Source organism: Hoplias malabaricus, chromosome 9 (genome assembly GCF_029633855.1).
Source record: "Hoplias malabaricus isolate fHopMal1 chromosome 9, fHopMal1.hap1, whole genome shotgun sequence".
Classification (NCBI taxonomy): domain Eukaryota; kingdom Metazoa; phylum Chordata; class Actinopteri; order Characiformes; family Erythrinidae; genus Hoplias; species Hoplias malabaricus.
This window is the reverse complement of record NC_089808.1, coordinates 23544020-23558218: the sequence shown is the minus strand read 5'-3', so window position 1 is coordinate 23558218 and position 14199 is coordinate 23544020. Positions and strand designations below refer to the sequence as shown.

At 42.4% G+C, this 14199-nt stretch overlaps 1 protein-coding gene across 3 annotated transcripts in view; it reads left to right on the top strand.

The window, feature by feature from the left end:
- The window catches only part of st6galnac3 (ST6 (alpha-N-acetyl-neuraminyl-2,3-beta-galactosyl-1,3)-N-acetylgalactosaminide alpha-2,6-sialyltransferase 3), an 81437-nt gene extending 69209 nt beyond the window's left edge, over positions 1–12228 (top strand). For all 3 annotated transcript variants that reach the window (XM_066681783.1, XM_066681785.1, XM_066681784.1), the window contains exons 4-5: positions 667–774; positions 6684–12228. In XM_066681783.1, coding sequence (XP_066537880.1) covers positions 667–774; positions 6684–6873 — 298 coding nt within the window. In that variant the 3' untranslated portion in view covers positions 6874–12228. The remainder of the gene's footprint in view (positions 1–666; positions 775–6683) is intronic.
- Positions 12229–14199: the final 1971 nt, after the last annotated feature.

Genomic DNA, 14199 nt, shown 5'->3' with positions numbered 1-14199 from the left:
AAGATTCTACCAACCCTTCTTTACTTGATGGCAAAGGTCAAAAACTGACTTATGGCTTGTGCCTTTTGCACTTCAAGTACAGATCGGCTTCAGGCCCCATACTTGAAAAACTCTGCAGTCTAAGAAAATCGTAGCTCCACTCTTGAAATAAATAGGTTAATGCATACTTGCTAGTGTGCAATAGTGAGCACACATACACCCAGAGGGTAGGCAGTCACCCCAGTGCTCAAGGAGTAGTTGGGAATTTGTTGAATTCCTCAAGGCTCTTTAGCCATGATTGTTAAAGCAGTGAAACAGCTTGTTCTTCACTGTTCCACCACCATTTTTCCTGATGGTCCAAGGGATCAAGTCAGCGACCAAGCCTGCTTCTCTAAACTTCAGACCAGACATCATCACATCCTGACCTTTGATCCAGGTTGTGTTGTTTACTTTGTGTTTCTCTGTTTCTGTGAATCAGTACTGATTTCTGTATCTTCGGGTTCATAGACCCAGCATATTTTGGCCTCTGTCCTGTTTGTACTTGCTGGGATGCCTTCTCTGTCTAGACCACAAAGTACTTCGGGAAGTTGCTCTGGATTAAAGCATCTCCTCTATGCTGCTGTAAATTGTTTAAAGGCCAGTTCTGTGTGCAGATTTTTGATGTGATGTGATATTTTTGTGTTTCAGGATCCAGTCTGGGTCATACCTGAGCACTGGGTGGTTCACGCTGATCCTGGCCATGGACATGTGCAAGGAGATACGAGTGTACGGAATGATCAATGACACCTATTGCAAGTAAGACTGATGCTTTCTTTCTTCAGCTCTGAAATCACCCTCACCACTACAGCAACAAATCTTCCTGACACTGTTTTCCCCTTAGGTCAAGTGTAGTCCATCAGAGAAGACGTCTGTTCAGTGTCTGATGTTTGCTCACTTACCCGTCCACCATTTCTTCTGAAATAAGGAGTATTGATAGGTAGTTGGTCTCTCTTGGCTCTTTGCAGCTATGACAGGATCTACACTTCTGGGAAGGATTTAGACCAAATCTTGGAATATTTCTGTGAGGATTAGAGATCATTTTTGAGGTCAGAAACTGATGTTGGAGGATTCTGGTGCTCAGCCCATACATGGAAGCTGCTATGTCTCTGTCCAAAAAAAACTTAAATGACCACCAGGTTTGGTATTTTTGCCCTTGTGCCCCTCCTACAGGATCTAAATCACTTTTATAGCACTGTGTTGAAATCAAGGGGGGGAGGGAGTTTTTCTGGGTGATTTTCTGCTTTCTTCTAAAAGTTACATAGTGCAGTTTCTGCAGTGCTGAGCCATTACAGAGGCTCTTTTCTCCCTATTACAGTTCAGTGAAGCATCACAATAATTTTGAAGGTAATTTTAAAGTAAAAATACTGCCTAGTGTGCTGCACAGTGGTGCAGCAGGTAGTGGCGCAGTCACACAGCTCCAGGGACCTGGAGGTTGTGGGTTCGAGTCCCACTCCGGGTGACTGTCTGTGAGGAGTGTGGTGTGTTCTCCCTGTGTCTGCGTGGGTTTCCTCCGGGTGCTCTGGTTTCCTCCCATCGTCCAAAAATACACGTTGGTACGTGGATTGGCGACTCAAAAGTGTTCGTAGGAGTGTGTGAGTGTGTGTCACCCTATGAGAGTCTGTTGCCCCCCACAGGGTGTGTTCCTGCCTAGTGATTCCGGGTAGGCTCTGGACCCACTGTGACCCTGAACTGGATAAGCGCTTACAGACACTGAATGAATACTACCTAGTGTTGCTTTTCTTGCTGCTGTTTTTGTAGTATAATTTGTATAAATTGTGCTGTAATTTAAATGTTAGATCCTCTTTTGTAAGTCGCTTTGGATAAAAGCGTCTGCCAAATGCATAAATGTAAATGTAAATGCTTTAAAGTAGCTGAAATCACTGAAAGTAGGTGTCTACAAATGTTTGGATTCATGGTGTAAATAGAATTCGGTAAGTCATTCCTATAGGTAGGACACCAAACATCTATAAGGAGCACTGTATTAAAGAAGGCTCCCAAAAATCCCCCTGCTTTATGCTCAGTTTTATACTTCTGGATGCCCAATAGTGCTGACATTTTCAGCCTGTTTACTCACTGTTTAATTGGGATGTCGGCACAGTTCCACTGAGCATCGAGCGACTTCATCTGGGAATGTAACGAGGCAATAATGAGTAATAATTCTGAGCATAGCCAGCAAGATCTGGGCTTTTTCCACATATTTCCCCCATAATGTGCTTTAAATGTTTTCCCCTGTTGGCCGTCCTGGAGGGGTTATTTTTACTGCTCATTTTGCTCCTCCTGTGCCTGCATCTGTTTACTGCCGTAACCTGGCCCATGCCTTTCACGCCTTTGAACATCAAAGAGCGCTACTTTAAAGCCTCTGACCTACTTGTACAGCCCATGGTTATGTCCTGTGATTCACAATCTACTTACAAACAAAATGTTGTAAACAACAACAGTAGGTAAAATGCATATAATGCATTTTACATCCACTTTGATCTGTGTTTAAACCAATTTTATTATTATTCGTAAATGTACCTCCAGCAAGTTGGAACATTTCTGCAGCAAGTGGGTATTACTGAACTAGAAACACTATGGAGTTTGAGGAGTGTGGTGTGTTCTCCCTGAGTCTGTGTGGGTTTCCTCCTGGTGTTTGTGTGAAATTTGTTTGAGTGAAGTTTGTGTGAGTGAGTGACTGAGTGAGTGTGTGAAACTGTTCACAGGTGTGATTGAGTGACTCACTGAGTGAGTGAAATTGTCCGCAGGTGTGAGTGACTCAGTGAGTGTGTGAAACTGTTCACAGGTGTGAGTGACTCAGTGAGTCTGTGAAACTGTCCACAGGTGTGAGTGACTCAGTGAGTATGTGAAACTGTCCACAGGTGTGAGTGACTGAGTGAGTGTGTGAAACTGTCCACAGGTGTGAGTGACTCAGTGAGTCTGTGAAACTGTCCACAGGTGTGAGTGACTGAGTGAGTGTGTGAAACTGTCCACAGGTGTGAGTGACTCAGTGAGTGTGTGAAACTGTCCACAGGTGTGAGTGACTGAGTGAGTGTGTAAAATTATCCACAGGTGTGCGTGACTGAGTGAGTGTGTAAAATTATACACAAGTGTGAATGACATGACTGAGTATGTGAAATTATCTACAGGTGTGAGTGAGTGAGTGAGTGTGTAAAATTATACACAAGTGTGAATGACTGAGTGAGTGTGTAATATTATACACAAGTGTGAATGACTGAGTGAGTGTGTGAAATTATCTACAGGTGTGAGTGAGTGAGTGTGTGAAATCATCTACAGGTGTGAGTAAGTGAGTGTGTAAAATTATCCACAGGTGTGAGTGACTGAGTGAGTGTGTAATATTATACACAAGTGTGAATGACTGTGTGAGTTTGTAAAATTATACACAAGTGTGAATGACTGAGTGAGTGTGTAAAATTATACACAAGTGTGAATGACTGAGTGAGTGTGTAAAATTATCCACAGGTGTGAGTGACTGAGTGAGTGTGTGATATTATCCAAAGGTGTGAGTGACTGAGTGAGTGTGTGAAATTATCCACAGGTGTGCGTGACTGAGTGAGTGTGTAAAATTATACACAAGTGTGAATGACTGAGTGAGTGTGTAAAATTATCCACAGGTGTGAGTGACTGAGTGAGTGTGTGATATTATCCAAAGGTGTGAGTGACTGAGTGAGTGTGTGAAATTATCCACAGGTGTGCGTGACTGAGTGAGTGTGTAAAATTATACACAAGTGTGAATGACTGAGTGAGTGTGTAAAATTATCCACAGGTGTGAGTGACTGAGTGAGTGTGTAATATTATACACAAGTGTGAATGACTGAGTGAGTGTGTAAAATTATCCACAGGTGTGAGTGACAGAGTGAGTGTGTAAAATTATGCAAGTTGGAACATTTCTGCAGCAAGTGGGTATTACTGAACTAGAAACACTATGGAGTTGTGAGGAGTGTGGTGTGTTCTCCCTGAGTCTGTGTGGGTTTCCTCCTGGTGTTTGTGTGAAATTTGTTTGAGTGAAGTTTGTGTGAGTGAGTGACTGAGTGAGTGTGTGAAACTGTTCACAGGTGTGATTGAGTGACTCACTGAGTGAGTGAGTGAAATTGTCCACAGGTGTGAGTGACTCAGTGAGTGTGTGAAACTGTTCACAGGTGTGAGTGACTCAGTGAGTCTGTGAAACTGTCCACAGGTGTGAGTGACTCAGTGAGTATGTGAAACTGTCCACAGGTGTGAGTGACTGAGTGAGTGTGTGAAACTGTCCACAGGTGTGAGTGACTCAGTGAGTCTGTGAAACTGTCCACAGGTGTGAGTGACTGAGTGAGTGTGTGAAACTGTCCACAGGTGTGAGTGACTCAGTGAGTGTGTGAAACTGTCCACAGGTGTGAGTGACTGAGTGAGTGTGTAAAATTATCCACAGGTGTGAGTGAGTGTGTAAAATTATACACAAGTTTGAATGACTGAGTGAGTGTGTGAAATTATCTACAGGTGTGAGTGAGTGAGTGAGTGAGTGAGTGAGTGAGTGTGTGAAATTATCTACAGGTGTGAGTGAGTGTGTAAAATTATCCACAGGTGTGAGTGACTGAGTGAGTGTGTAATATTATACACAAGTGTGAATGACTGAGTGAGTGTGTAAAATTATCCACAGGTGTGAGTGACTGAGTGAGTGTGTAATATTATACACAAGTGTGAATGACTGAGTGAGTGTGTAAAATTATACACAAGTGTGAATGACCGAGTGAGTGTGTAAAATTATCTACAGGTGTGAATGACTGAGTGAGTGTGTAAAATTATCCACAGGTGTGAGTGACTGAGTGAGTGTGTAATATTATACATAAGTGTGAATGACTGAGTGAGTGTGTGAAATTATCTACAGGTGTGAGTAAGTGAGTGTGTAAAATTATCCACAGGTGTGAGTGACTGAGTGAGTGTGTAATATTATACACAAGTGTGAATGACTGTGTGAGTGAGTAAAATTATACACAAGTGTGAGTGACTGAGTGAGTGTGTAATATTATACAAAAGTGTGAATGACTGAGTGAGTGTGTAAAATTATACACAAGTGTGAATGACTGAGTGAGTGTGTAAAATTATCCACAGGTGTGAGTGACTGAGTGAGTGTGTGAAATTATCTACAGGTGTGAGTGAGTGAGTGAGTGTGTGAAATTATCTACATGTGTGAGTAAGTGAGTGAGTGTGTAATATTATACACAAGTGTGAATGACTGAGTGAGTGTGTAAAATTATCCACAGGTGTGAGTGACTGAGTGAGTGTGTGAAATTATCTACAGGTGTGAGTGAGTGAGTGAGTGTGTGAAATTATCTACAGGTGTGAGTAAGTGAGTGAGTGTGTAATATTATACACAAGTGTGAATGACTGAGTGAGTGTGTAAAATTATACACAAGTGTGAGTGACTGAGTGAGTGTGTGAAACTGTCCACGGTGTGAGTGACTGAGTGAGTGTGTAAAATTATACACAAGTGTGAGTGACTGAGTGAGTATGTGAAACTGTCCACAGGTGTGAGTGACTGAGTGAGTGTGTGAAATTATCCACAGGTGTGAGTGTATGTCACTTTTATGGTATTGAGGTTTGTGTTTTACTGTCTTCTTTGCTGTGTTCTAATGATTCAGGTTCACTCATGTAGCTGAAGCCCTTGTTTAGCAGTGGAAAAATACCCTTGGGCATGAATTCGCAATTCCCAAAACAGTCTGATTGTTGTAATCTGAAAAGAGCTGAAAATATCCCTGATAAGCAAAGCGTACGATGCTGTGATTAGTGTGTGTGTGTAAGTAGCCATTATCCTCTTCGCTGTTAGCGTCTATTATGTATTCCACTCCCTGCTTCAGAACAATGGGCCATTTTCAGTTTATGAAAAATCTCAGCCTCCAGCGAAGCCTGGAAGCCCTGGTCACAAAAGACTCCTTTCAATGCAGAACACCACAGCAGGAAGGTACTGTTTTAACATGATGTGCCGAGCCAATTTAGCAATTGACCCCAAAGGTTTCACTTGTAATTGAAATTCAACAGGTGCTGCAGGGTGGAGGTGAGGGAAGTGAAATTGAATTTATTTGTGACACTGCAGGTCTTGGCATAAATGCTGAGGTGAGGAAAAGTGAAAAGGACAGGGGAACTGTCGCTCAGAGGAGAGCAGTGTGTCTTTGCCAAATCAGAACAATTGGGGTTTAAATGCTAAAGGCACAGTGTGGCAAAGAATCAAGTCCCTAATTTTCTACTTTCCCCAGATGTAGTTGATCAAGACAAGTGTTTGTAACCAACAAAAACACCCCTGTTAATTCCTGTTGAGGTGCATTTAAAGCAACACTAGGTAGTATTTTGATTTTATACTTGAAATTACAGCTTCTAAATCACTGTGATATTTGTTATGCCACTACAGACTCAGCACTGCACAAATTGCACTTTAATGTAATTTCTGGTGGAGTGTACGAATTACATCCTGCAACAGGAGATGCCCAGGAGCAAAAATACCAACTCTTACCTAGTGTTTCTTTAAGGCATACATTCCCTCTGTGTAGATTATTGGCACCTGCTACCAGCAAAAGCTAAGTGTCTGATCTTACTTGCAAATATGAAACTGTGAGTTAAAATTTTAGGACAATAAACATAATTTAAATACACATCTTTTGTTTCCCTTCTTTCTGTGTCTGCTCCCTCTTTGCCTTTAGATCCGAAGGCTACAGGAAGGTGCCGTACCACTACTACGAAGCCGGGAGCCGAGATGAGTGTGCGGAATACCTCCTGCATGAGAGCGCCCCCTACGGCGGCCACAGGTTCATTACAGAAAAGGCTGTCTTCGCCAAGTGGGCCAAGACGCACCCCATCAAGTTCTTCCACCCAGAATGGCAGCTCTCGTGACCACTCAAAGATGATTATAGCTTCTCCTGGAAGGCTTAATCAAACACTGAGTCCAGTACACTCCTTGTCTTAATGCACAAATACGTAGCCATTGCACGGGCCGGGAAGTATCACCACAAACCATCGACTTACCGATCACAAATTCAGCTTGTGTGAGTGCCCTCTGTTTAACGAGACTTGTTCAGTTAACTCTGGTGCAGAAGTTGCTCCGTCACCTTGACATTTTGCATGTCCTTAAGGACGATCGAGTAGCCGAAGCAACAAATCCATGTGCCTAAAGTATGCAGATGACCATTGGACAGACTCTGTCTTTCATTCTCCTGAATTTATGGCACTGGACATGAGATGATGTCAATGAAGAGAAGGACACCCTGTTGAGAAAAACATCCCTGACAGAGACGTAGTGTAATAGGAAGCACTGATTACTTTGCATCAGACTGATAACCCTTCAAGCACCAGGCAAAGGAAGACTTCATTCATTTATCCTTGATGGGTCTGCATTACTCTAGGTTTATCTTGGGAGCACTGGAGGTGACCATTTGCATGAATCTAACCTTAAGTAGCTTGTGTTGGTACATGGTTTCTTTTCAAATCTGACTTGCAAATGAGTAGAACCAGCAATTCCAGACAAATACATCTACGCAGACCACCTTAGACAACCACCTGTAGATTTCCTTACTGATTTCTTTTTACCATTTGTTAAATGTTGAACAAATGTTTTGCCTTTGTATTCTGTTATCGTGGATATATGGAAAGTATTAGCCACCGATTTAGGTCGGGTATTGCTATAATTAGCATGGAAGTCACCCTCTTTGCTGTGAATTGAGACCAGAAAGCAAATGCAGGCATTTGTTAGTGGACCTCAAGCCCCTTTAAGATGAAGTCCAGTCCTGTGCCAGAGCTAGCTAACATGAACATCATCACTAAGAGTGCAATAGTGCGAGTGACTTGTGCAAGTTTTGCCACTCGTGCAGACGAAAATCCCTTTCTCTGAGGTTGGTGCAATGTGCAGTTCGCAGACTCTCAAAGTGAAGCATCTTTATTTTCGTCTTATTGAATATTGTGTGCCTGTATGAATCTGTAGCCAACGTAGAATTAGTGCATCTGCCTTCACCCGACTTCTTTAGGCCTTATTTGCCTAAAACAAGACCACTGTGTGCATAATCCTTCGGTACTCCTCTGGGGCCTGCTGGGACAAGTTGAATTCTCTTGCTGAACTAATGCTGGCTTTACACTACACGCTCTTAAGTCTGATATTAACCCCTGTTTGAATTGATTTTCCAGGTCAGGAAGGACTCATTTGAGGCATTTGGCAGACTCTGTAATCCAGGGCGACCCAGAACTTGTCACTGTTTTGTAACTCATGCTGTTTTGTTTTTTGTAGCACCTTTGGTCTTTGTTTACTTCCATGGAAAGCTAAATTCTAAAATTTGGAAACAGTTCCACCTTAATTTATGCAATACATCTGAAACAGCATCAATAAGTCCATTTTAAACCATTTATAGAGCTGCAATTGAAGAACATCCTCATCTCTTTTAATCCATTTCAACGTTAGGAGGTCTCTCCACTGTCCAAACACCTCCAGGTGCCGCTACTCCATGGCAGAGAGAGAGGGAGCCCCTGAGTTTTGGTTCCGTTTTACAGAGCCAGGACTGTGTACAAACACGGGACCTTTTTCTAGTGTGCGAACAGGACAGACAGCAAGCTAATAATGAGGAAACAATTCTCTGAATTGAAATATAAAAATGGTTTTGGACTAAAATTGTGAACATCATCTTTAAGGTGTTCTCCTTTTGTGGTGAAATATTTCTCTGTGAAGGTCTCACAGTACGAACTGCATGTATTTGTGGCCAGTTTGCGTTTTTGCTTCTCAGTCAGGTCCAGCTAATGCTAGCCTGGGTTGCTCCATGTGATAATGTAGGAAATGTAGGTATTTAAATGCTTCTTCTTTGTTGAAACTACACCAGAGTCCTCAGTGATGTTGCGTAAAAACCTGAGCTTAGGCCTGAGAATATATGGGTTTTGGAAGTCAGCTTTAAACACGTGTAGTGTACGACCAGCTCTATGCTAATTGCGCTACTTTAGCTTAGTGCTGTAGCAGTGTGCTAACCAGCAGACAATGCAGCATCCCCTAGGGTCTCCAACCAGTATTTCCTTCACCGCCAGATGGTGTCCTGTTACATTTTTGTCACATTTTCTCGCTAAGTCTTACTGTTCAGAATCAGTTTGTGATTGTCACACTCTCAGTTCAGCTCGGTCTCAAGCTAAACACTCCACCACAGACCGTTCTGCTGGCACCGAGGAACAGGTGGGCTGCGATAATTGAAGCCTTGGATTGGAGCCCACCAGCAACAGAGCGACAGATCCAACAGACAGCTCTCAACCTCCTCTCCTTGTAGAGAACAAAAACTTCTTTCTGACGTTTAAAGCTGAGAGGACACTCCAAGACAGATCGCAGAGATTTATGAATCTCACAGTAAATCTGATCCAGGGTCACGTTTTCTCATCTGTATTTAATTCATTTCATCTAGTAAAGGCCTGTTTACACCACGAACGTTCTGAAAACAGGTACTGGAAAGAAACACATACTCATGGCCAAACGTTTTTGGACACTTGTCAACATTTTTACAAATCGAAGGGTAAAAATCAGGGAATGCTCCCCTTGGTCACATTTTCATTTTTACTGCAGTAACAGCTTCTGCTTTTCTAGAAAAGCTGTACAGAAGTTGCTGGCACATTGCTGTGAGGATCTGATGGCGTACAGCCATGGGAGCATTAGCAAAGAGAGATCCTTTTCTCCTGCAAATGATTCTGGTGCTTCTCATGCTAAAGTTATGAGATGGAACTCCACAGCCCAATGCTGGTGTATTCTTGCTGACACTTGGCATTGAACGTTTTGCGGCTGCTGTACCATTTTGTCTCATGCTTTAATTTGGACGCATAGAAGCACGGTCAGTGTCCAAGATTCTACTCTTATCTGTACCTTACTTTTCAAAACACCGGGTGTGAACAGGCCTTCACAGACCATTTCTCTCTTCGTGAAATGGGTTTCTCTCTCCTCTTTCTTCTCTCCACACAGCTGATGCCTTTTCACACTTCTGGGGCAGCATTACGTGTTGTACATACGCCTAGAGCTCTGGTCTGTGAATGTTCACTTCTCGTCTCCCAAATGTTCACACAGCTGGAAGCCTCCTTGCTTTTCATGTTGATTTTTTATTACTATATTTTATATTATTTTTATTTCTTTAAATGTCTTAAGTGCTTTTTTTAAACAAAAACTTTGTGCACAAAAAAGTGCATGTTTTAAACACAGTATTAAAGGAGCCGTGGGGTGAACAAATATAATTTCATTTATTTTGAACGGACCCCAGGGAATGCACTCGATTGGTCAAGAGACTTTTGGAGTCAGAATTGTGGTTTGTTTGTTTAGAACAAACGCTTCAAGGCTAACGATGGTAACAAACACTGGAAGTCAATAGTCACCCAAATAGCTTAAAATTGATTCTTTAAATATGTATCACCAAAACAACTCCCAGCGCACAACCCAGCCACAATTACGGTCTCACAGAGTTGTTGATGTCTTTTAGGACGCAGTCAAGCTCACTGAAATGTAACAGTGAACTAAACCACACTGCTATAAGCTCCCAGTTCAAACAACAGGAGCGCTGCTATTCACAAAACTTACAATGATCCCTGTCACAAGAACTGTGGTTAGATAAGCTCTGTTTGTGTTGTATAAGAGGCTGTCTGTGTAGAAGTTTAAGAAGTGGTTTGCATATTCATCTAACGCTTTGTCTACAAAGGATGAGTTAAACATTCAGCTACACAGTGAGTGTTTACCCACTGATACAGTTCATCGTGACTCAGGCTTTAATTAAGACCTGGATGCTGTTTGAGAGAGGTTTTGATGATGTTTTTTTTTACAGAAGTGGTTTTGGGCTATTTGGGTGACTATTGACTTCTACTGTTTGTTAGCAACTTTAGCTTCACAGTTCTTGTCCTTAATTGAGACTCCATGTATATCTTAACCAATCCACAGGATCTGGGTTGTGTAGAAAATAATGAAAATGAGATTTCTTTTGCCCAACTGTTCCTTCAAGACATTTTGGTAACACATCATTTTAAGGCTACACAGGGACTTTGTAACACATGCCAGAGCAGTGAATAACAAAAAACCTACTTACACTTTCTCAGATCCACCCTGAGGATCTCTGAAACTCAATGCACCGGTGCTTAGGAAGCTCCAACCTGGAGGAACAGGGTGGCCCTTAAGCGAGGGAGCACAGCACACCCTGCAGAACCTGAATGTGGAACCTCAACAGACAAGCATCAGCTCACAAGATGTGGGAAGTGATTGGGATTTTCTGGTTCAGATCCCAACTTGATTTGCACGGTTCAGATTTGTTTTCCAAGGTGTGCAAGGCACTCCCTCGCTTAAGGGCAAGGCTGCCCACCCTGTTCATCACAGGTTAGAGATTTCCTGACCAGGATCGACTGTTTCTGGACCTGCCGTAGCACAGCAGACAAATGGTAAAGTGTCATAAATCCTCAAGTATTTTATGAATGTTGTTCAATGCTTGGGCATGTGTTACGGGGACACTATATCGGTAGTCTTCAAATAAAGTGTCACTCTTTACTGTAGGTCATTGTTTATAAGGCTGCCTGACCATGACATAAGCCTTTTAGGACAACGAACACAAACTTACACCAGCATCTGTACAGGCTTATTCACACAGGAGACAGCTGTCCTAACACTTTCTAGAGAGAAAGTTTAAAAGTGGGATTTAATGTGGAAGAAGCCTTTGTAGATGTGTAGATGTATGGAGTGATGTCAGTTGTTATGAAAGGTGTTATTACCTATCCTTAGGAACAACGATAATTTTTTTCTTTTACATCAAGTGTCCTTTTTTCTCCAGGTTTATGTTTTGGAGGTTGATCACAGTGTGGTTTTATTTACATAAGTGTTTACAAAAAAAAGGTTAATTTTGCGAGTGTTTGTGTTCCTCCTGTGTTAGTGTAATCTCACGAAAAAAACAAAAAACAAAAACAAATGTCAAGTGTTTCTCATCCGTTGTGGAATTTGACATGTTTTGAAAATTGCCTTGAAATATTTCCTTTGAAAATGAATTTGGACATTCATTGTGAGATTTATGTTTATTTTGTGTTGTTCCTTTCCACTGTGTGTGTGTGTGTGTGTGTGTGTGTGTGCGCGCTGACATTTTACATTGTTTTTTTTAATTATGAACAAAACATATGCCCCATTGTGTTTTAAAAGGGGGCAGAAATTCAAAGATTATTATAATTATCTCAGACTGTGTCTAAAAACTTTCAGCTCATACGTCAACCCCTGTGTGATGTGCTAATAAACTAGTGTTTCATAAATGAACAGCTTTTTCTCATTGTCAGCATTCTGTAGCAATAGCAGAGTTAATGATCTTCAGAAAACCATTAACACTTGGTAAAATATTAAAGTGGCCTTGGAACTAGAACAGTGCTGTCTTCTCCCTCAGCATCCACAGCTTAGCTGCCCTTGAGCATGTGTTAAATGTGAAAGCAGTCTGTAATAATGTATAGACAGTAACTGATCTTGGATTATATCAGCCGATATTATCAGCCTCCTGATATATTTGTCAAGCCCTGGAAGTGACATACATTCTTTAGCAAACATATCAACCCCACAGTAATAACTGTAGACGTAGAACGGTTAACAGCTCTAAAGCAAAGGCAGTGTAGAGGGCCTCCCCTTCATTAGTGTAGCACTGATCAATAACCTCGCATCTCAAATGAAGAGACCTCGGCCTGATTAAGGGTCTCCATTAGACGTTAGCCACTACTTCATTACTACGAATGCCACATCAACCTGTTTAGGCTTCCAGGGTCTTGCTGGAGCGAGCTAGTTGTCTTTATAAAGGGTAGGCCTTCCACTGAGAGTCCACTGTGTCTATGTTATGTCCTGTTTTCTGTTGTATTAAGGGAAGTTGACCGATCCTGACGCTGATTTCCTGGACATTTGGTTTTCTGAGGCAGGGGAAGTGATGGATGGGGAAGCAAAGTTTCTCATTAAAGTGTAAATGAAGCGCGCAGCAGTGAAGAAATGTGAGAAAAATATCTCCCAAACTGGATCAGAGCAGGACTGTCCCCTTTCTACACTTCTGATAATAAAAGTTAATGAATATGTAACAGGGTCCCAGGGTTGTGGGTTTGAACCTTTCCTTGGGTCACTCTCTGAGGAGTGTGGTGTGTTCTCCCTGTGTTTGTGTGGGTTTTCTCTAGGTGCTCTGATTTCCTTCCATAGTCCAAGCACATGTTTGTAGGTGGAGTGGCTGTGGGAAATTGTCCAGAGATGTGTGTGTGCGTGTGTAAGTGACTGTGTATTCATTCCTTCATCCATTGTCGGTAAGCGCTTATCCTGTTCAGGGTCGCGGTGGGTCCGGAGCCTACCCAGAATCACTGGGCGCAAGTTGGGAACACACCCTGGGAGGGGGCATCATTCCCCACACATTTACACACACTCACATCTATGGACACTTTGAGTCTCCAATCCACCTGTGTGGGGTTTTGGACCGTGGGAGGAAACCGGAGCACCTGGAGGAAACCCACGCAGACACAGGGAGAACACACCACAATCCTCACAGACAGTCACCCAGAGGAAACCTACGCAGACAAAGGGAGAACACACCACACTCCTCACAGACAGTCATCCAGAGGAAACCCACGCAGACAAAGGGAGAACACACCACACTTCTCACCGACAGTCACCCGGAGGAAACCCACACAGACACAGGAAGAACACACCATACTCCTCACAGACAGTCACCCGGAGCGGGACTACCTGCTGCACCACCCTTATTATTATTAATAATATTTTTATTATTTTCATATAAGTTCTGTTCATCTGATGGAGACAGTTGCGTGGTTGTTAAGAGTGGTCTCTGACTTTTTAACACTATTATTATTATAATTATTATTTATTATATTATTATAATTCACTGTTTCCCACTGAGACAAATGGACAAATGATCTGCCCTAAAAACACTTTCCCTTTCGTCATTCTCTTCCTCTCAATGCCGTTAATCGCTAAGCCAAGGCAGCATCACTATTTACTGCTGTGAAATGAGGAAGGCTCAATTTTGTTTTGGTCAAAAATGTCATGCCGCAGTTTCCACCTAAATCATTCTGTTGTGAAGAGAACAGATGGTGTGCCATATGCACGCTGCTTCCACCTATGTCTCCGCACCAATCTCTCTCACATTATCACAGCACCGCTTTCCCAAAGCTGTCCAAACCACAAAAACGTCCATTCCGACTGGGGAATTTCACCGTTTC